Source organism: Equus quagga, chromosome 15 (assembly GCF_021613505.1).
Source record: "Equus quagga isolate Etosha38 chromosome 15, UCLA_HA_Equagga_1.0, whole genome shotgun sequence".
NCBI classification, from domain to species: Eukaryota; Metazoa; Chordata; class Mammalia; order Perissodactyla; family Equidae; genus Equus; species Equus quagga.
Window position 1 is genome coordinate 86,870,271 of NC_060281.1, and position 21,215 is coordinate 86,891,485.

At 51.4% G+C, this 21,215-nt stretch overlaps 1 protein-coding gene across 1 annotated transcript; it reads right to left on the reverse strand.

Moving 5' to 3' along the window:
- Positions 1 to 1,923: 1,923 nt before the first annotated feature.
- Positions 1,924 to 17,426, reverse strand: LOC124226834 (SEC14-like protein 4). The gene is given in 12 exon segments (XM_046640588.1): positions 1,924 to 3,941; positions 5,078 to 5,247; positions 5,322 to 5,461; positions 5,539 to 5,645; positions 5,965 to 6,048; positions 6,955 to 7,015; positions 7,314 to 7,409; positions 8,847 to 9,035; positions 9,169 to 9,228; positions 9,481 to 9,524; positions 14,685 to 14,760; positions 17,333 to 17,426. Coding segments are annotated over 12 exon segments (1,221 nt in total). The 5' UTR covers positions 17,387 to 17,426; the 3' UTR covers positions 1,924 to 3,801.
- Positions 17,427 to 21,215: the final 3,789 nt, after the last annotated feature.

The following is a 21,215-nucleotide window of genomic DNA, read 5'->3' on the forward strand; positions in this document are numbered from 1 at the left end:
AACCCTCTACTCGGGGTTTTCCACACCGCTGAGTCATGCTGCCAGACTCTGCCCTTTGGCAGTGCTCCTGGTATGACCCAATCTCTGGGGTGGACAGGCGAGGAAGACCCACAGCTCTGGAGTCAGACATCCTGTATTCCAGTCCTGGTGCTACCACTGAGCAAATGACTGTGTCTTGGAGACTTACTTTCTTCCCTTGTACAATGGAGATGACTATATTTATTTCCCAAGGCTGCCATGAAGACTAAACAGGATAGCATAGGGGCAGCAGCCCTCATAGGTGCTCAGTAGATGGTATCTATAATTTTTTGCAAGGCTTTATCGAGCTTCTGGGGAGCACAGCCTGGACTGGTGGCTGGGTGAATAGGAGACAGACACGAGACAGATGGTGACTCTATTGCACGCTGAGCACTGGTTCTGTTGCTCTGAGAGCGTGGAGAAAGGACCATAACTCTGCTGGGGCTGGGCTGGGGAGAGGCCTAGGGAAGGTATTCAGAAAGAAGGCTCTAGGGGTCGTGAGGGTTCACAGAACGAGACTGGGGAGGGAGTCCTGGGCTGAGGGTACGGCATGAGCAGGGAGGCAGGAGGGAGCTCATGAATTGGTGAAGCTGGAACGGAGGTGTTGTGGCCAGGTCACAGAGGGCCTTGTAAGCCACCAGCGAGACTGACCTTTCCTGGGGGAAGTAGGAGCCAGAGAACAGCTTATGCAGGCAGTGATGTGATCAGATTTTCATTTCAGAAAGATTTTTCTGGCTGCCCTGTGGGGTCTGGATGGGAGGTGGTAGGAATGGGCACAGGGAGACTCAAGGACTCCTTTCTGGTAGTCCAAGCAAGAGAAGACAGACCCGACTGGGCCAGCGGCAGAGGGGAGGAAGATGGAGTCCAGAGGATTTAGAAAGCAAGCCCCCTAGTGGCAGAGCCAGGATGCCGACCCAGTGGGGAGAAAGGCTTGGCCCAGCGCCGCCCCCTAGTGGCTGAAGGCGGAGTTCACCATGGGTCACCTGAGTGCCGCTCAACTCAGGCCTGGCGTAGTGGCCTCTTCTGAAGTCACCGTGTGCTCATTAAGCTCCTGCACTGTCTGGACAGATGGATCCGGATTCACATCTTACCGCCTCCTGTTTATGTTGTGTGACAGGACGAGTGACTTCCTGCCCTGAGCCTCGTTCTCCTCAGCTCAGGCCTAGCACACGGTAGGCGTGGAGTGGAGCTGGCACCGTCACATCCCACCAAAAGGCACAAATGTCTGAGCAGTTTTCTCCAGACTCTGGGCCCTCCCCCACCCCAGGAACCCAGTGCCTTGCTCTGTCCACTGTGGGCCCCCTGCCCCAGGCTGGCCCTCCCTGGCAGAGGCCCACCTGCTACCCTGACCCTCTCCTCCCCTGAGAGTTAGGGCAGAGCCACTGCTGACAGCAAACCTGGGTGCTGGTCCACCTCTGCCATTGGATACTGGGCCCTTGGCTGAGGCATTCCACCTCGCTGAGCCTCAGTTTCCTTGCCTGTCAGATGGGGCCACAATCCCTGTCTGCTTCAGGGTTGCATGTGAAAGGGTTGTGCAAACTGTGGAGTGCTGTGCTGTGGGGCTCTGGTGAAGCCCTCTTCTGGGCAGCTGTGCCTATCCCACAGCCCTGTCCCCTCCGGCTGGGGCTGTTGGAAGTTGAGCTGGACTGGGGTGGAGATTTAGGGGGCAGGGGAGCCTTTCCAACTGCCCTCAAAAAGCCCCTATGGGTTGCCACCTGCATGGACCACAGCCCGCCCTGGAAGATTGGAGATGGGCCGGGAAGGGCAGGTCATGCCGCCCTTCCTCTGGACAGGTGAGCCTGGGTATTTCTAACCACCTCATTTTGAGCAAGAATTTTGATCCACAGCCTCTTGCCAAGATTTTTCCATTCTTTCCTGACAAACAACAAGCTCTGTTTTGTAACCTATGTTGTAAAATGGTTTTATTAACCACTAAGTGTACACACTTGCTCACAAAGAAATAGTAAACATCAGTCAACTGTCACCAGTGTCACCGAGAACTCTCCTCTGGCCTCAAACACCCCACGGCCACCCTTACCTGCTTCCTCGGTCTGGAAGGCTCGCCTGCACCTGGTCACCCCACACACGCTTCAGCTCTCCCTCCAGGGGTCATTTCCTCGGGAAAAGCACCTCTGACCCCCATCAGCTTTCTTTGCTGAATGTTCCCTCAGAATTCCGCTCCTCCCCTCCAAGCTCACGTGGTGACATGCCCGCTTGATAAGGGATCATCCAAGTCACTTCTGCCTCCCTCAATACAGGCAAGGTTCCTTCTAGCAGAGCTGGCTCAACTCAGTGGCCGTAGTGTCCCCAAGGCCTGCAGGACCTGGTGCTGGATGAAGAAACAAACTTTGGGAGAGCCAGCCCTTCTCTGGCCTGTTTCCTTTTTCTTTTCTTTTTTTTGAAGAAACTGACAGTATTGAGTCAAGGCCAGGGGTTGCTGAGAATGTGCCCCCTGTCTAGCTCCACAAGTATGCCTGCCCACCTTGCCAGGTAGGAGATTCTGTTGTCACCTCTGCAGGTGGCTGCTGCCCTCTCTGCTTAACACGAGGTGCACTCTGCCAGCTCTGGGATTCAGAGTCCCTGGTGCCACACTGGATGCCCTTGTTCCAGCCTGTATTTGTGTAAATTACCTGTGATCAGAGCCTCGGGAAACCCTGTGCATGGGGCAGAGCAATACTTGCTACCTGCAAGGAAACCAGGAGAGGCTGTGCTCATGGTGGGAAATAGGCTGTGGGCGGTTAGAAAGGCAAAAGTTAGGGTTCACATCCATGAACCCCTTGTTTTTAGGCCGGGGATGTGAAGGCTGAAATGAGGCATCATGAGCCCCTGTCATGACAACAGGTGGGCCCAGCGAAACCTGGCACAGGGTCCTCCTAACCCCAGTCAGCCCTGCCCTCCATAGCCTGCCGAGGGCAGTGGGAAAATGGCACTGGGACCCCTGGGGGCCTCAGGGGACTCCAGATGCTCCTGCATCTGGGGAGGCTGCATGGAGGGTGACCACGCAAGGCAACAGGGGCGGCGGGACAGCCTGTCACGTCTGGGATGCAGGGGCAGTCCTTGGACACAGGGATGTTCTGTGATTTTTGCCTGATGGCCCCAGGCTGTCTCCCGGGTTCTGGCACAGCAGTTTTCTTCCTTGCCAAACAACTCAAACACCGTTGGACCAGGAGCACCTCATGGCACTGGCTTTTGGCATTTCCTTTTGTTTAGTTGGTTTGCTTTTTACAGCAGGAAAGCCCCAGTTCAGACATTGTGTGCTAAACCATGAATGATGCAGCTGCCACAGGTGGAGGGGCTGGGGACCCCAAGGACCTCACATAGCTCACCTGAAGACCCCCCAAGCCTTATCATTTTCTTGCCCCAAACAGATCCTAGGAAATTGAGAAACCTCCTATTAATTGGAGAAAATGAAATCAGAATCTGAAGGTGGAAAGGGCCAGAGCCCGGCCCCTTGCCAGCAAGGCCCTTGGATAGTGTTTGCTAAGGCTTCCAGTCTCTGGGAAAGGCCTTGGCAGCCAGGATGCTGACACTTCACAATGAGGACCCCTTTTACAGGGATGTCTGAGCACTCATTCTCGGGGACATCTCCTGGGTAGACAGCACTCCTTTGCCCAGTGGGACAGCAGTACAGAAGGACAAACCCTAAGGAGCTCGGGGACAGGGATCCAGAGGCAAGGTCTTTGGAGATACGGGTGGCCACTGGCCTGGACCAGCTAGAGGGCAGGGGACAGGGTGGGGGTGCTAAGGGATTGGAGAGCACAGGCACAGAGACGGCCGGGGTCTTCATTGCGCTGGGGTGGGTCTCGTTGCCTCGATACCCTGAATCTTCTCCTCAGAGGCCTTGTCCGGGAGCAGCACCTCCACAGTGTAGCTGACCTTCCTGCTGTGCCTCAGGCTGTGGGTGTTGTCGAAGTGCAGGACGTCTGCGAGGATGGAGGAGCAATCAGGCGAAGCCAGCCCGAGTCCCTGCCTGCCTGCTGCCCTTGGGAATGGGTCGCCCGGGACTGGGGGTGGGGCTATAGGGTCAGGCACTGCCCAGCCCCCGGCCCATTGCTTGTGACCATCTCCTTGGATGGTACTTGTGCGAACTAACGGAATAATAATAGACCCCAGCATGCATCAGCCCCTCCTGTGTGCCAGGCATTACGTCAGCGCTTCACAGCTCGCTGGGTCCTCAGGGCAGCCTCACACGAAGGTACTGTCATCCCCATTTCATGGATGAGGAAACTGAGGCTTAGAGAAGTTGAGATGATTTTCCAACCGTTACAGAGCAAGGAAGGGGAGGGACCAGATTCCCCTCTCCCAATGCTCCCGCCCAGAGAGGAGCCCTGCGTTCCCCGGAGGAGAGGGCTGAGCTCCCTAAGCCACTTTCTCATCGAGCCTTTCATAGAAGACATTTCCTTCAAGGCCAAGGTCCAACGTGAACTCTGCGACATGATGAGTCATCCAGTGGGAAGTCCCCACCTTCCCAACTCTCTCTTTCCATACAGGTGCACTAGGTATTAAAGCATTAGCAGAACTCCTTCTCATTCTCCAGAGGAGTCAACCCTGGGGTCCCCCTATCCTGGCTCTGTTCTCAACAGAGGTGAGAGGGCAACGCTGCTTCTGGTAAAGCTGATCAGATGGCATCTGGCCTGGGCGGTCCGGGAAGGAAAGCTAAACACCTGGAAGAAGCCATCCCTTTGGGGGTCCCAGAGTGGGGTGGTCCATGCATGTGGGCAAGCTGGGATGCCCGAAGCTGAGCCCCTGGCTGTTTTTCCCTGTCTCTTAGACTGTCCAGCCCAGCGTGAGGCTTTCCAGGAGCTGGGGCCATTGTCCCCAGGCTGTATATCCCACTCTCCACAATGTGTCTCTGCTCTTGTACCCAAACCTGGGGCTGCTCATCAGATCCAACACGCTGAAGCCAATTGCCCTGACTCCTGTGGGATCTAGAAACTCACACACACCCCCACGTGCTCCCTGAGAGCTGGAATTAGTGGACAGAGAAGCCAGACTGGCAAGAGACCTCAGATCATTGCTCCCCATGAGGAGGAAAACACCTCCACTGAATGGCTCTTACAGACGCCGGGCTTGTCACAGCTGAGGCTCCCGTCCTGGGGCACCAGGTGGGCATTGTAGCGCTGGGTGGGCAGCACCTCCGTCATCTCCCCGGCCCGCTTCTGCTCTGCCTTCTTGGTCTTCAGAAAAACCCCAAAGCCGATGTCTGCCCCCTCTGATGCAAACTGCCACCTGCAGGGGATGGAGCCCCACTGATGACCACCTGATGGGCTCTGGGCCCCTCCCAGCTGTGCCGCCATCCCTACCTGAGAACACAGCCTGGGAACAGGATCTCAGTCTTCACCTGGACGAAAGAGTCGCGGCCCACGGTCGCTGTGTGCTCGTACTGCGTCCTCACCTGGTTGCGCAGGTAGTAGCTCTTGGGCACCTCGCCCCCGTAGTTGATCTGTGGGGGAGGGGTGGTGAGCGAGCACTGGACCACGGCCGTCTCCCCTCCCTCCCCATCCCCTGGGCACCCAGTACCTTGGTCAAGCACTTGGGGTTGCCGTCGGGGTCGGTCATGGTCCCCCCAAACTCCACGGGCTGCTGGTCGGGGCTGACAAACTTTTGCAGCTCCTGCTTCCAGTCGCCTGTGGAAGCAAGAGAGGGCCTCACGGGGCCTCAGGGAGGCTCGACAGAGGGGGCCAAGCCCAGGGAGGGGACCCGATATATCCTTGGCTTGCTCCCCTGGCGTCTAGTCCTGAGACCACCCAAGATCTTTACGTGGCCACCCAGGCTGGGGTCTAGGACCCAAAGCCTTGTCTGAGTGTGCAAAGGCCGACAAGTGTCAGGCCCAGGTCGGCACCTGAAGATAGAGGACGAACCAGGGAGAAATGGGGCCTTTCACATTGACCTCTGCTCCCCAGGCAGACATGGAGATGGGCACAGCCAGGAGGCCAAATCACTCACCTCCTAGAATCACTATCTTCTTTCTCGTTTCCTGGCTCATGAACAACTTGACCAAGTTGAAGGCCACGGGGAACAGCTTGGGGGCTGAAACGATGAAACTCCGTTGGGAAGCTGGACCAGAGAGGACTTGGATATACAAAGTCACAGCCAAGGGCATGAGCTGGACAACAGTCAGACCCAGGTAGATTCTGCCACTTCCTGCTGTGTGACCTTCACCCTCTCTGAGTCTCAGTGCTATTAACTGTAAAATGGAGATTAAATTAAGGTACGCATGACACTTGGCACAGTGCCTGGCTCTCAATAATTGGTTGCCTGCCCTGCTCAGCTGCAGGACTTTAGCAATGTTGATTCCCCACCGGTGCCTTTTCCTGTTCACACTCAGGCTTTCCCGGGGTTGCTCTGGAATCCTCTCGGGTGCAAGCATGTGCGTTAGACCTCACGTCCCGCCTGAATCGCTGATGCTCCCTGGGTACGTTCTGTGGGCCGGGCTCTGTGCCACGCCTTCTCCACAGACTGTCTCATATAACCTCACAGCTGTCTCATGGGGAAGGCGCCATTACAGTCCCATTTAACAGAATGGGAAAACTGAGGCTCAGTGAGGTTAAATAGACTTTCCCAAAGTCCCAGAACCAGCTAGATTGGAAGCCTCATAGTCTGACTCCAGAGCACACGTGGCCACCCCCTCAGTGTACGGCCGTCACAGACCAGGACCATTTCCCCTCAAAGTGTGTCCACCAACCAAGTGGTCCATGACCATCTGGTACCAGTCCATGCCCAGATAAGTAAAGAAAATAACAGCAGACATTTAGAAACCTATAACTTATTTGACAGTGCTATGCATGCTTTTGTACACTCCAAAAGTATCAATCTGGGAAGAAATGAACTCAAAAAACCTAATCTTCACAAAGGATGGTTTGAGAAGCCCCAAACTCGGTAGCTTGCCCACTGTGCCCCCCACTCCCCAGGAGGTCATCCCCGTCATGGGCTCACCTCGGATACCAATTAAATTCTTCAGCCTCTAGGGATAATTTGCTTCCAGGATGGCAAAAAACTGTGGAGTCAAGATGAATCTGGTCGAGGCCACACTGCAACACTCGCTCCCCCTGGATTTGGTGGCCTCTGATGCTGCTGTGACGAGAGCCCTCTCTCCCCCATCCCCGGCCCACCCCGTCTTCCCTGGGGGCGTGTACTTCATCCTCTGTGATGCTCTTGCTTTTCTTTCTCCTTGGAGGGGAGACCCCAGGCCAGCTTCACTGGTGGGCCCCTGAGGGGTGTCCCCCTCCCTCACGGACTGGAAGCTGGTGCGGGCAGTGGCTCCCTATTGGCCTCGAGCCAGCTGCCTGCCTCACCTGCTGGGAGACCTCCACAGCTGGCTTCCACAGGTGTTTCAGGCTCAGCCCCTCCAGGTCAAACACCAACACCATCGTCTCGATGTTCCTGCCCAGCTGCACCGGACAGCGCAGATATATGGGTCAGAAAACAGCTCCAGCTGGGAGATCCCAGCCAGAGAGACCTGGGCGCCCCTCCCAGCTTCCTGCCACCCACTCCCTTGGCTGCTCGAAGCATTTTCCAAACACATGGAGCCCATCTGGGGTCTGAGGAGACGCCACATCCGAACCCTGACACAGTGGCCCTTATCACATGATTTGCTCAACACTGTTGCCTGGAATTAGTTAACTGTGGAATTAAAGACATCACTCATTGCTCATTGGGCACCTTTATGTACAATAATATATTATATCCAACAGCGTCTGCAGTCCTGTGGCTGTTTCCAAGCCAGAGCTTCGCTGCTGGCAGGCTGTGTGGCCTTGGGAGGGTTTCTAACCCCTCTGAGCCTTACTTTCTTCCTCTGTAGAATGGGATAAGTCCAGGCTCTGAGAGAATTGCTGAGAGGATTCAACGAGCCCAGTACCTGGCATGTGGCTGGCCCCTGGTAAATTTTAGCAGATATTATTATTAGTGTCATCATCACCATAATTATTGCCTCCAATCGGGAACATGCATGAATGGCACTCTTCTGACCCAATCAGATGAGCAATCTTGTCTGACAGACACGTCCATTCAAACTAGGCACTAAATTTGCTGCTTTGCAATTCACTCATGCTTGTTACAAGTCTCTGTGGAGGGCCCACTGTGTGTCCAGCCCTGCGCCAGACGCTGGGGACGCAGGCCCTGTCCTCGTCACTGAGTCAGCCACTAGCCAAATTATCCCACAGTGACATAATGGCTCCCCCTGGGGTCTTCATCTGAGGCTCCTCTAGACACTTAGACTCACAAAACCAACCAGGACACACTTGCATTACAGTCACTCTGAAGGGGACGGGCCAGGAGACAGAGGTAGGGACGAGGAGGTCTACAGAGACGAGCGCGGGTCCTTCTCGGTTTGGAAGCCCCACACCCCCAGCTCTCAGTGTCTTTTTGTAGCAAGTGCGTAGTAGCTTCCAAGGACCCACAGGGATGTGCCTGGTTCCAAGGGTCACTGATCTCAGGGATGTCCAAGGCAATGCTCCCCTCTCAGGTGTTTATAGTCATGCAATTTACAACTAGGAGACATCTTTTCCAAAAGTAAAGCTGACCGCCTGCTGTTCCCAGGGTTCCGGGGGAACAGAGCTAGAGCATTCGCTGCACCCAAGGCCAGCATCTTACCCAAGGTCAGAGGGGAAAGGGCTCTGGTGACCCTTGGCTCACACTAGCAGAGGGTGCCATGCACATGTTACATGCTCGTGGCTGAGTGACTGTGGAAGCCTGTGTCCCACCAGAGCCTGGAGTGCCGAGGGCTGGGGCAAAGCAGGGTTAGGGTGCCTCGCCTCTCTGGTCCTGGGGCCACCCTCAAGACAGACTGGGCCCACCATGCGCCCCCTATCCCAGCCCTGAGAGCTCACCTTCTGACTCTGCAGCTCACACTGCTGCACAAGCATCTCGCAGACCCTGATGCGCTTGCGGATCAGCTCCTGCGGGGAGGCTGACAGGAGGAGACCCTTGGGGTCAAGCTTCCCGACGAGGTCAAACCACACAGGGCAGCCTTCGTAGTCATAGCCGCTCAGACCACCCGAGTCGTACAGCTGGATCACCTGGCCACGGGGGTGAGGTCCTGACTCAGACCAGTCCACCAGGCCACGTCCCTGCTCCGTCAGGTGGCGGGATGTGGCGGAAGGGTACAGGGGAGGGGATCAGATGGCCTGGGGGATGCTGCACGGGCCTCACCTCTGGGGGCTGCCACGTGAGGATGTTGTCCAGGGTCTGTTGCTTCCGGAACTCCATGTGCTGTGAAGACATGGCAGGACCTGAAGACTGCCCACCCCAAAGATCCCCAGAGCATGCCCAGGCTCTGCCGACACAGAACCGGGCACGGGGATGCCGGGTGGAGAGCTGTGGGGGACCCGGGTCTGATGCAGAAAGGGATCCGAGGAGGAACGAAGAAGAACCACGAAAACGGGCCAAGAGTCCCCACCGCTTGTTGCTAACCCCTGGGGTACAGCACGAGGAAGCAGGAGGCTCACGAGAATGGGGCCTCACCTTCCGGAGCATGTCCTCGGATTTCTGCAGGTCAAACTTCCGAGCTGCAAGAAAAGCCGAGGTAAGAGGAGGCTTGAGGGCGGGTGTAGAAGGCGCCATTCTCTGAAAGCTTGTGAGGAAGTAGCGGGGGTGCCCCCGACTTTTCCTGACACCCCAAGAATACATTGGAGGCCTGGAAAGTTTTTTTTAAAAGCAAGGATTTTTAATCCTCTAGAAGACTTTAGAGGGCCCTTGATTTTAGTTTCCAGGCCTTTTAAAATTGCTGGTTCTAGAGGCTGATCTAGCCTGTAATACTTGATGTCTCCCCGGGAGCAGAGGCTGCCTTGGTGTTAGGGGTGGTGAGGAGCACGGGCTTTGGAGTGAGACAGACTTGAGCTTGAATTCTAGTTTTGTCTTTTTATTTGCTGCGCAACCTTGAGCAACTCACTCACCTTCTCTGAGCCTTAGTTTTTTATTCTGTTAAATGGAAATAGTATCTTTTTCAGAGTTATTCAAAGGATGACCTAAGATAAAGTATATAAAGTGCTCGCACATTACCTTGCTCCCAGTTAGTTCTCAATAAACTGTAGCTATTATAATTACTAATTGTGTGTGTGTGAGTGTAAGGAAGATTGGCTCTGAGCTACCATCCGTTGGCAACCTTCCTCTTTTTGCTTGAGGAAGATTGTCACTGAGCTAACATCTGTGCCAGTCTTCCTCTATTTTATGTGGGGTGCCACCACAGCGTGGCTTGATGAGCAGCGCTAGGCCTGCACCTGGGGTCCGAACCTGTGAACTCCAGGCCACCAAAGCAGAGCCTGTGAACTTAACTGCTATGCCACTGGGCCGGCCCCTCTGATTACTAATTTTGAAGAAATAAATGTACCTTCATTGAAAAGATGATGCTCTATTTTAGAAATGCCATGACCATTGCTCTCTGAGACCACTGGTTACTAAGGAATTCATCCAGTGATCGGCCTTCGATAAGAAGCAAGGTCAGAGATTTTCAAATGGAAGGGATCTGAGCTGCTATCTAGGCTTCCTCTGCCCTGATCATAAGCCACCTCCAGAGAAAAACCACCAAGGCTGCCAGCTCTGCCTTGATTATCTCTTGTGATGGGGAGTTCACTCCCTCAGCAGGCAGCCCATTGCATTCCAAATCTGCCCCACAATGATTCCAGCCCCAATGTCAAGGTCGAAAGAACATATGTTGCTGTTTGTCAACATGGAAAATCTTCAAATATTTGAAGACAGGCATCAAGTTCACCTGCCCAATCATTTCTTGGGGCTATACATTTATTAAAATCATCTTCTGTATCAGTGTGCTCCAGCAGAACTTTCTGTGAGGATAGAAGTGTCCTATATCTTAACAGTTCAAGTGCATGTGGCTCCTGAGCACTTGAAAGGTGGCTGGTGTGACTGAGGAACTGAAGCTTTAATTTAATTTAATTTAATTTTAATCATTAAATGTGGCTCGTGGCTGTTGACCTGAACAGTTCTAGAGTTTTTCTGTTGATCCTGTTGGTTTTCAAGGGAGATAAGCAAACATTATAACTCTTCTCTTCAAGCCTTTACACCACTGATTATTTTTTCTTTCCTTATAACGTTGGCAAAGGTCTCCGGTTCTGTGTTGAAACAGTAACGTTGATTGACATCATCCTTTCCTTGTTCCTGCTCTTAAAGAAAATCCATCTAAAATTTCTCCTTAAGCATAACATTTCTTGGAAGATTTTTGCTACATAACCGTTACCAAGCCAAGGATATTCCATTCCATTCCTAGTTTAGTAAAACTTTTATTTTGTTTTTTCTTATAAATAGAATTTGAACATTTTCAAAGGTTTTGTCTGCATTGGGATAGCCACGTAATTTTTCATTTTTAATCTATTAATGTGTTCAATGACACTGGTAGATTTCTGATGCTGAATTCTTCTTGCATACCTAAGAGAAGGTCTCCTTGATTGTGCTGTATAATTTTAACACCCTATTGGATTCTATTGTGTAATATCGTATTTAGACTTTTTTACGTCAATATTAATAAGTGAAACGAGCCTAGAATTTTCTTTTCTTTTATTATCCTGATCTAGCTTTGGAATCAAACTTACGCAGGCCTTATAAGGTAACTTTACTCTTTCATATATTTTAAAACAACTTGAAAATTTTGTATAAGTAGGAATTAGCTGGACCTAAAACTTTGGAGGAGTCTACCTTTAAAACCATCGGGGTTTGAGTTTTAATGGAGGGGAGGTTTTTATTACCATTTAAATGTCTTTAATATTTATAGGTCTGTTGAGACCTCCTATTTCTTCTTTCTGGATTTTGGCCTTATATATATTTTAAAGGAATGTGTCAATTTCATTTAGATTTTTAAATTTGTGCGTGCATAATTGTACATAATGTTCTTTTATCAGCTTTTTAAAAATCTCTGTGTCTATAGGAGATTTTTCTACTGAGAACCAGAGTGAGGTTTCTCGTCCGGTAGATAGTGGTTTGGATGCTGCTCATGGGTCCTCATAGCTTTTTCAGTAACACCTACTATGTGCCAGGCTGGGAGGCTGGGGCAGGCACAGTCCCTGTGATCACGGAGCTAGCGTCCAGGTAGGAGAGATGGACGTGGATGTGGGATGGAGATCAAGAAAAACAAAGGGACGTGACTTCAGAGGGAAGGTCGTGGAAAGTCCCTCTGCATCCTGCCTGACAGAGGAACCTCCGAGAAGTTCGGTCGCAGCGATCGCCCTCTCTTCTGCCTGTGTCTTGAGTTTGTGAGGCAGGGAGTGGCTGCAGAGCTGAGTGGAAGTGGACTGGGCCGTGTCAGTAGGTCACAGCATAAAGCAAGAGGCATCAGGAGGCCTGGCACCCTCGCCCAATCTTAGACCCTGTTCCTTTCCCATGACCCAGCAGCCTACAGTCTCCGTGATTTCACTCCTTTATCAAAGACACACCAGGGACCTGAAAAGCTGGTTTTTAAACCCAAAAGGACTTCAAAGGAGGAGAGAGTTCTGATGCTGCATCAAGGGGTTTCAAGAAATCTCCTTTCCCAACTTTTTCTTTAGCCCAGGTGGAGGAAAATGACATGAAAATGACTAATTAAAAATGGAACAGAGGGGCCAACCCAGTGGCATAGTGGTTGGGTTTGCACGCTCCACTTCGGTGACCTGGGGTTCGCAGGTTCGGATCTCAGGCACAGACCTAGCACTGCTCATCAAGCCACACTGTGGTGGTGCCCCATACAAAATAGAGGAAGATTGGCACAGATGTTAGCTCAGCGACAATCTTCCTCAAGCAAAAAGAAGAAGACTGGCAACCGATGTTAGTTCAGGGTCAATCTTCCCCACCAAAAAAAAATTTTTAAAAAAAGGAATAAAGAGCCAGCCCTGATGGCCTAGTGGTTAAAGTTCAGTGCTCTCTGCTTCAGCTGCCCAGGTTTGGGTCCTGGGTGCAGAACCACACCACTCATCTGTCAGTAGCCATGCCGAGGTGGCGTCCCACATAGAAGAACTAGAAGGACCTATGACTAGAACATACAACTATGTACTAGGGCCTTGGGGAGGGGAAAAAAAAAGAGGAAGATTGAGATGTTAACAGATGTTAGCTCAGGGCCAATCTTTCCCAGTTAAAAAAAAAAGAATGGAAAGAGCCACAGCCAAGAAAGCCCAAGGAGTCACGACAACTAAAGGCAATGTGGTGTCCTGGATGGGACCCTGGGACAGAAAAACTAAGGAAATCTAAAAAAAAGTATGGATTTTAGTTAATAATCATGTATCAATATTTGTTCATTAATTATGACAGATGTGCCAGAAGCATATAAATGTTAGTGATGGGTAAATGATGTATATGGTAGCTTTCTGTACTATCTTCACAACTTTTCTTAAATCTAAAACTGCTCTCAAAAATAAAGTTTGTAGGGGCCGACCCCGTGGCTGAGTGGCTGTCTGCTCGCTCTGCTTCAGCAGCCCAGGGTTTCGCCAGTTCGAATCCTGGGTGCTGACGTGGCACCGCTCATCAAGCCATGCTGAGGCGGCATCCCACATGCCACAACTAGAAGGACCCACAACTAAAAATACACAACTATGTACTGGGGGGCTTTGGGAGAAAAAGGAAAAAAAAAAAAAATTTTGTAGGGGCCAGCCCCATGGCCAAGTGGTTAAGTTCATGTGCTCTGCTCCAGTGGCCCAGGGTTTTGCTGGTTCAGATCCTGGGCACAGAGATGGCACCGCTCATTGTGTCATGCTGAGGTGGCATCCCACATGCCACAACTAAAATATACAACTATGTACTGGGGAGATTTGGGAAGAAAAAGTAGAAAAGAAAAAAAAGATTGGCAACAGTTGTTAGCTCAGGTGCCAATCTTTAAAAAAAAAAGTTTGTAAAAAATAGTAATTATAAAAAATAACCAAACAGAATAGAACAGAAGGGTGGACTTCCTCCGTGCAGGCAGGTAGGGCCTAATATTACACCCATTACACAGAAGAAGAAAGTGAGGCCGAGAGAGACAGCACGTGGCTTGTCCTGGGCACACTGTTAGCATGTGGCAGAGCTGGAATCGATCGCAGGTTTGCCTGATTCCGAGGCTGGTGTTTTCACGGCAGCCTGGCTTCTGACTTCTCTCCTGGTTTGAGTTTAAAACCCATCGCATGGAGTGTGTCGAGTTGAACTGAATTTCTCCCTAAGCCCTGGGGTGGTGTCTGTTCTTCTAATAATTTTACAAGGCTGCCCCAATTGCTAGAAGAAACTTCTCTAATTTTAGTTAAATCCACTTCCTGACGTATCACGGGGCACGAGCTCGGTGCCAGGTTCTCTGAGGGGACGACACAGGCCTGTCTTCAAGGAACCGGAGACAGACCTAATGCAAGTCCTGAAGACCATGTTCAGCGATGTCTGACTCAAGGCCTTGCCAGGCCTGTCATCCTGAGAACTTCCTGGTATGAACTTTAACCTCACCTCGACCCTGTGCCCACCTGGTGCCAGGTCCCACACCCTCTCACTAACACAACAGTCCATGGGGAGGTGGCCTCACCCCCACTTTGCAGATGAAGAAACTGAGGCTCGGTGGGGCATTTGTACCGTGCTGGTCTGAAGAGGAGCTCAGATGCTAGCCCAAAGCAGGCTGATTCCAGAGCCCAGTTCGCTACCACTCTGTAGCGCTGTCCCCCTTGTCTCCCACCCCTTCCCCTGAGACCCTCCCAGCCTCCCCCCGCCTCTGCCACCCCCAACCCCGCCAGCCTCACCTCGGAGCCAGCGCAGGAGGAAGTAATCATCAGGATTGCGCAGGGTGGGCAGCAGGTCCTGGACGTTCTCCCGGAACTGAGGGGGAGATATGAGGGTCAGAGGGGCTCCCAGGACCCCTGGACCCCAAACCCCATCCCTGACCCTGCTTCCCCTCAGCCTGCATCAGCCCTGCTCAGGGACCCACGCAGTTAGCAGCAGCTGGGAATGGGGCACCCCCAGCTCAACATGGCAGGAAGAGTTGGGTCCTTCTCAAACTTTGGGGCTTCTTTGCCACGCCAGGCCCTCAACTGTAGGTCCTAGGTGGGGCCCTGCCATCCCTGTTTTTACAAAGATCTCCGGTGAATCTGATGCAGGCCGACCAGAACATTTTAGGACCGTTGCCCCTCGTACTGCAGCTTGAGGGTCTGAATTTGGAAGCAAATTATTTAACCTCTTTGAGCCTCAGTTTCCCCAACTGTGAAATGGCGATAATGATAAACTTGTGCCAATCCAAGGAGTTTATGCAGGTAAAGCATTTCGCATCAGGCTTAGCTTGCAGCAGGTGCCAGATAAACGTGGGTGCTCAGCAAACGTGGTCGGCCTGGGGCCCCGAGCAGTGGAGTCTTTGTGGAAACAACCCAGGCCAAGGTCAGCAGGGAGGGACAGAAAGAGAGGCCAGGGATGCCTCATCCGGGGCTGGGGCAGAGGAGGGGCCTGGTCCGCTGGGGGTGCCTTTTCCTACTGGCCGAGTTTGGGGAAGTGTCGGGGGGTTTGGGTTTGGGACTAAGGCTCAGCTCTGAGAGGAGACCCCACTTCCATGGGGACTGAGGGAGCTGAAGACAAGGCCCAGAGGGCTGGGTTTGCAGGGGAACCTGTGACTGAGAATCTGGGGTTAGCCACAGATGCCAGCAAAGCCATAGGAAGCTGTCTTGACAGCCACCCACCAAACCACCTTTAGCTTTTTAAGAACGGATTCAGTACTGCTCACGGAATTAGAAGTGAATCATCACGTTAAACCTCTCCAGTGTTAACAAGCTGAGCGACAGCATCTCCTATAACAGTCCCCAGCCCGGACAGGCACCCGGAATGCAGGTCTGTGCACACTGAGCAGCTGCAGCCTCTGGGCTCCTAAGGGGCCATTTTTGGGGACGGGGGAGAGTACCCCCCCTGAGAAGCAATAATTCCTCACCCCGCAGCCCCTCCAGGTAACCAGATTTCCTCCTTTGAACCTCAGGGTGTGCCCTGAGGCAGGAGGGGCAAAGGTCACACGTCTATGTTGCAAATGAGGAAACTGAGGCTGGGCTGGCGGAGGCAGGGTCTTCCCCAGGGGAGTGAGGAAGCTGCAGGGCCAGGAGGAGGTCACACCTTCCAGTCTCCAGGCCACTCCCCTCTTGGAAGGCATGTCAGTAAAAGAGAAAGCCACTAGGCAGGTGCTGACAAAAGTCTGGAATAACTTGGGAAAAAACTTTATCATATGACGATGCCAAATGGAGAAAGGAGCATCAGGCCGTGTGACCACAGGTGGTCAAAACTAGGCTTAGGAAAACGCTAGAAGGAAATGCTCCTAGGTGTGGTTGTCTGAGCCTCTGGGACCACGGGTGACCTCTTCTCTTTCTTCCTACTTTTCTCTTTTTGTCTAATTTTAAAAATAACGAGCTTTCATTTCTTTGAAATAATGGAAAAAATAAGAATAAACTCTTTTTCCCTTGTTTAAAGCTCTTTAGCCCACAGGCCACCCCCAAAGGCCAGGCGGCGAGTCCCTCCTATGAGCCTAGTGTCTGGGGCTTCCCTAAGGCTTTCACCAGTGGGGAGACAGAGGGGTCACCAGGGGACTCCCCCCACTTCCCCTGCGGACCCCTCCTTCATCTGGAGACCCTCTGCTCCTAGAACCTCCTCCTCTACCTGGGAATCCACGCAGGGCCCTCATCCTTCACCTGGGGCCCCTCTCTTCTTCACTAGGAATTCACGGGGGGCCCCCCATTCACCCAAGGTCCTCATTCTTCCCTGGAGGATCCTCAGGTCCCCCCCAGGGCAGGAGCTGCGGAAGAAATTTCTCTCCACAATTCGGCAGCTGCTCTTTCACAGGCCTAAAGTACGAGCCAGGGTTTGGAACCCCCAACACCGAAATCAGCGTTTCCAGTCCCTGGCCCTCTGCAAACAGAATTAATGCTGTGGCACTGAGACCTGGATATGCTCCCCTTTCCCCATGGCCGTGACACTACAGGTGAAATCACCCCAAACCCCTCCATTTCCCTTTAATGAAAACATAGCGAGAAGGCTTGGGCCCTGGGGAGTCAGACAGCCTCGAAGAAAAACCAACAAATGTTGCAATCTGGGCAGGGGATCCAGGAGTCTGTCTGCCCAAGGCTGCCCAGAAGCCTGATGGCAGTGCCCCCGACGCCCTCAATCAGGGAACAAGGGCCAGGGCTCAGTGATAGAGAGCCAGCAGGGGTGGAAAGCTTGATTTGGCCCAGAGTGGCCCAGACAAAGACTCCTGCCTGGGGTCCCGCACACAGCTGCCTCAGCGACTGTGCACTGGGGCCGGCAGGCTGGACAGAGGTGCCTCCAAGATCCTTCTCCAGGCTGCACAGGGGGCAGTCCAGGGGTGTGGGCAGCATCAGGCTGCTGGGGCCCCTCCCTAAGCCTCCCAGCCCGCGAAGCTCCTCACCCTGGCCAGCGCCTCCTGCTGCTGGGGGCTCAGGTCTCCAACTCGGCCGCTCATGGTGTCCACGGGCAGCACAGAGTGCGCGGGGTGCAAGCGGGCAGGATGAGTCTGCCAGCGGGCCTCCTGGCCTCGCAGCCTGGTTTTGACAGATACTGGTCCCGCCCCAATGGGAGAGCACCAGTCCTGCCCTGCCCCATTCAGTTCTCACCTACTCTTGATTTTTTGTTTTTTTTTTTTGCCAGTCTCCAAGATGCATCCTACCCAAGGTAGGGAGGTGACCTGTCCCGAGAGGGGTCCCAGAACACAGACTTGAGTTGGCGGTAGCAGGCAACCCCCCCTCACCTCCAGACCCCCTCATCCTAGGGGCTCCTACAGGTTCCCCCATGGCAGGGAAGGGGGAGCGCATTAAGGACCCTTGAGCAAGTTTCAGGGAACACCTTGAGATCCCCTTCCGAGCAAAATGGAGGAAATTTTTATAAACCTGGCTCAACCCTCTAGGTGGTCCCCAGGTCTTTCTGCCCAGCCCCCCTCCCCTGTTCTTGAATGCAGGCTGCGCCCTGTCAGTGCTCACAAGCTGATAGCAGAGCCCTTATGTGCAAAATGGTTCCAGCCTTCAGGATGGCTGGGAGGATTAGATAAGATGAGCCGCCATGGGTTAGCCTGGCACTGCACCCAGTAAGTGTGTGATGTTAGGAATATGGTCTCATAATTATTATTATGGATGCTGTCACCAGAGCAGTGAGTTGCAGGGGTGGAGATCCTGGGGATGCCCCATGGTGAGCCCCTAGGTAGGAGCCACAGCTCAAAGGCCGGAGAGTGGGAGGTGACAGTGGACAGATGGAAGCCTTGGTGGGGTGACAGAAGGTTTGGGATGCCAAGAGGTGGTGGGTGGCTGACACAGGTGTCCAGGATGGCATCTGAGAGCCAGGCAGAGGTCACAGCCTGAAATGTTGTGCTGCCCATCCGTGTGTACATAAATGTGATGACATAGTGTGCGTGGTAATTTTTTACCTTTAACTCTGCTCATGATCATCTAAGGTGACTGAAAAGAACTTTGGAAGCAAAATCTGTTCTGCTTTCAAATTTTGGAAACAACATTTCCCAGGTCAACTGGGGGAAGGTGAGAAAAAGCAAGTTGGCTAGGCAGGAATTTTCGAGAGATAGGAGCAGGTGAGAGGTGAGGATGAAGGGTCTTAAATCCAGCCAGCAAAACCTTCTCCCTCTGCCCTCCCTTGGGATCAAACCAAGTTCTAGGCGTGCACTGACCAATCTGGTGGCCACGAGCCACATGTGGCTGTTGAGTGTTGGGAATGTGGCTTGTCACAAGCATGAATGGAGATGTGCTGTAAGTCTAAAATACACACCAAGTAATGAAGACTTAGTACCCCTCTAATTTAAATATTTCATTAATTAATTTCTTATATTGATTACATGTTGAAAAGATAATATTTTTGGATATATTGAGATAAATAAGATATATTATTAAAATTAATTTCACCTATTTCTTTTTTTTTTTAAAGATTTTATTTTTTCCTTTTTCTCCCCAAAGCCCCCCAGTACATAGTTGTATATTCTTCGTTGTGGGTCCTTCTAGTTGTAGCACGTGGGACGCTGCCTCAGCGTGGTTTGATGAGCAGTGCCATGTCCGTGCCCAGGATTCGAACCAACGAAACACTGGGCCACCTGCAGCGGAGCGCACAGACTTAACCACTCGGCCACGGGGCCAGCACCCAATTTCACCTATTTCTTGTTATTTTTTTTATAATTTAGAGTTTTTTTAAATTAACAAACTTTTTTTTTGGCGAGGAAGATTGGCCCTGAGCTAACATCTGTTGCCAGTCTTCCTCTTTTGGCTTGAGGAAGACTGTCACTAAACTGACATCTGTGCCAATCTTCCTCTATTTTGTATGTGGGACGCCACCACAGCATGGCTTGATGAGCAGTGTATAGGCCCTCGCCCAGGATCTGAACCCACAAACCCTGGGCCACCGAAGTGGAGTGTGCAAACTCAACCACTATGCCACCGGGCCGGCCCCAACGAACTTTATTTTGACAACAGTTTTAGGCTCATAGCAAAATTGAGCAGAAAGTACAGAGAGCTCCCATACAGCTTCTGTCCCTTCACATGCACAGCCTGCCCCACTGTGGACATCCCCACCAGAGGGGTACAATTGTTACAATCGATGAACCTACATGGACACGTCATTATCACCCACGTCCGTAGTTCACACTAGGGTTCACTCCCGGTGTTGTCTGTTCGATGGGTTTGGACAAATACGTAATGACACGGAGTCACCATGGTGGTGTCATACAGAATAGTTTCATAGTCCTAAAAATCCTCTGTGCTCCATCTATTCTTTTTAATTTTTAAAGATGTGGCTGCCAGAAAATTTAAAGTTATCTGTGAGGCTCACATTTATGGTTTGCACTATATTCCACTTGGACAGGACTGATCTCGAGGGATTTTAAGTCAAAAAAAGAAAAGAAAAGAATCACAAAAAGCTAAAAGAATGTAAGAGTGACGCTCATCACCTCTCTGGAGGAGCATGGTCTGTGCTTAAAAGCGATGACAGAATCGCAAAGGGACAATCAATTGATTTGGCTACATAAAAATGCAAAAATATGCTAAACAGGAGACAGAATTAAGGCATTAAGTCAATATTTGCTGATGTGAATTTGGGGAAATAAAATGTATGAAAATTGGTATCTTTATCAAGAGTGCATACAAATTGATAAGAAAAATAGTAAGGCAGTAAAAAACGGGCAAAGGACTCAAAACACTGATTTTCAGAAGAGGAAATACACAGGGGAAATAAAAAAATGCATAAATACTCAACCTCCAGGTCATCAAAGAAACGGGTGTACGAGCAAGGAGACGCTTTTTCCTCCAGCAAGTCAGTGACAAAACACAACAAAAAACACACACACGCACGAAACCTTTTTTAAAAACATGATAATAAAGTTAGGTAGAAGTTGGTGAAATGGAGACATTCAGACATTGCTGGCAGGACTGGAAATTGGTTCAGCTTTTCTAGAAAACTAGTGGACAATATTCATTAGGATCCCTCAATAGTTTACCACATTGCCCAATAATAATCCTAAGTAGCAGAAAATATTTTCAGCTGAAAGCAGTCTGTGTATTGTTAATAGGAACATTGGAAACGATTTTTCAGGAAACCACGGTGCTTAATGTGATAGGTGAAGGGTTTACAACAACATGGAAAAAATACCACAAAACCATTTGGAAAAGACAGAAGCACATGATATATGCCCTATAGATACAAAAGAAGATCCAGACACGAAAAGAAATTTGTCCCCAACATTTTGCAGTCTCGGAGGAACGGAAAAAGTCATTATTTTTAAAATGCTGCAAGTAACAAGTCACCTGCAAAGAGAAGCCTTTATTTAACCAGCGCTTACGGCCGTTTTCCGTGGGCCAGGCCCCCTTCAGAGGGCTTTGCAAATATTTGCTCAGTGCTGTCTGATAGACAGATAATGGGAGCCATAGAGGGAACTTTAAATTCTCTAGTGGCCTCATTAAAAAATTTGACTTTAATAATATATTGTAGTTAACGTAGTGCATCCAAAATATTATCATTTCAGCATGTAATCAATATGATCAATAAAAGAGATAAGTTAATGGGGCCAGCCCCGTGGCTGAGTGGTTAAGTTCACGTGCTCCACTTCAGTGGCCTGGGGTTTGCCAGTTCAGATCCTGGGAGCAGACATGGCATGGCTCATCAAGCCATGCTGTGGTGGCATCCCACATAGAAGAACTAGAATGACCTACAACTAGGATATACAACTATCTACTGGGGCTTTGGGGAGAAGAGGAAAAAGAAAAAAACAGAAGATTGACAACGGATCTTGGCTCAGGACCAATCTT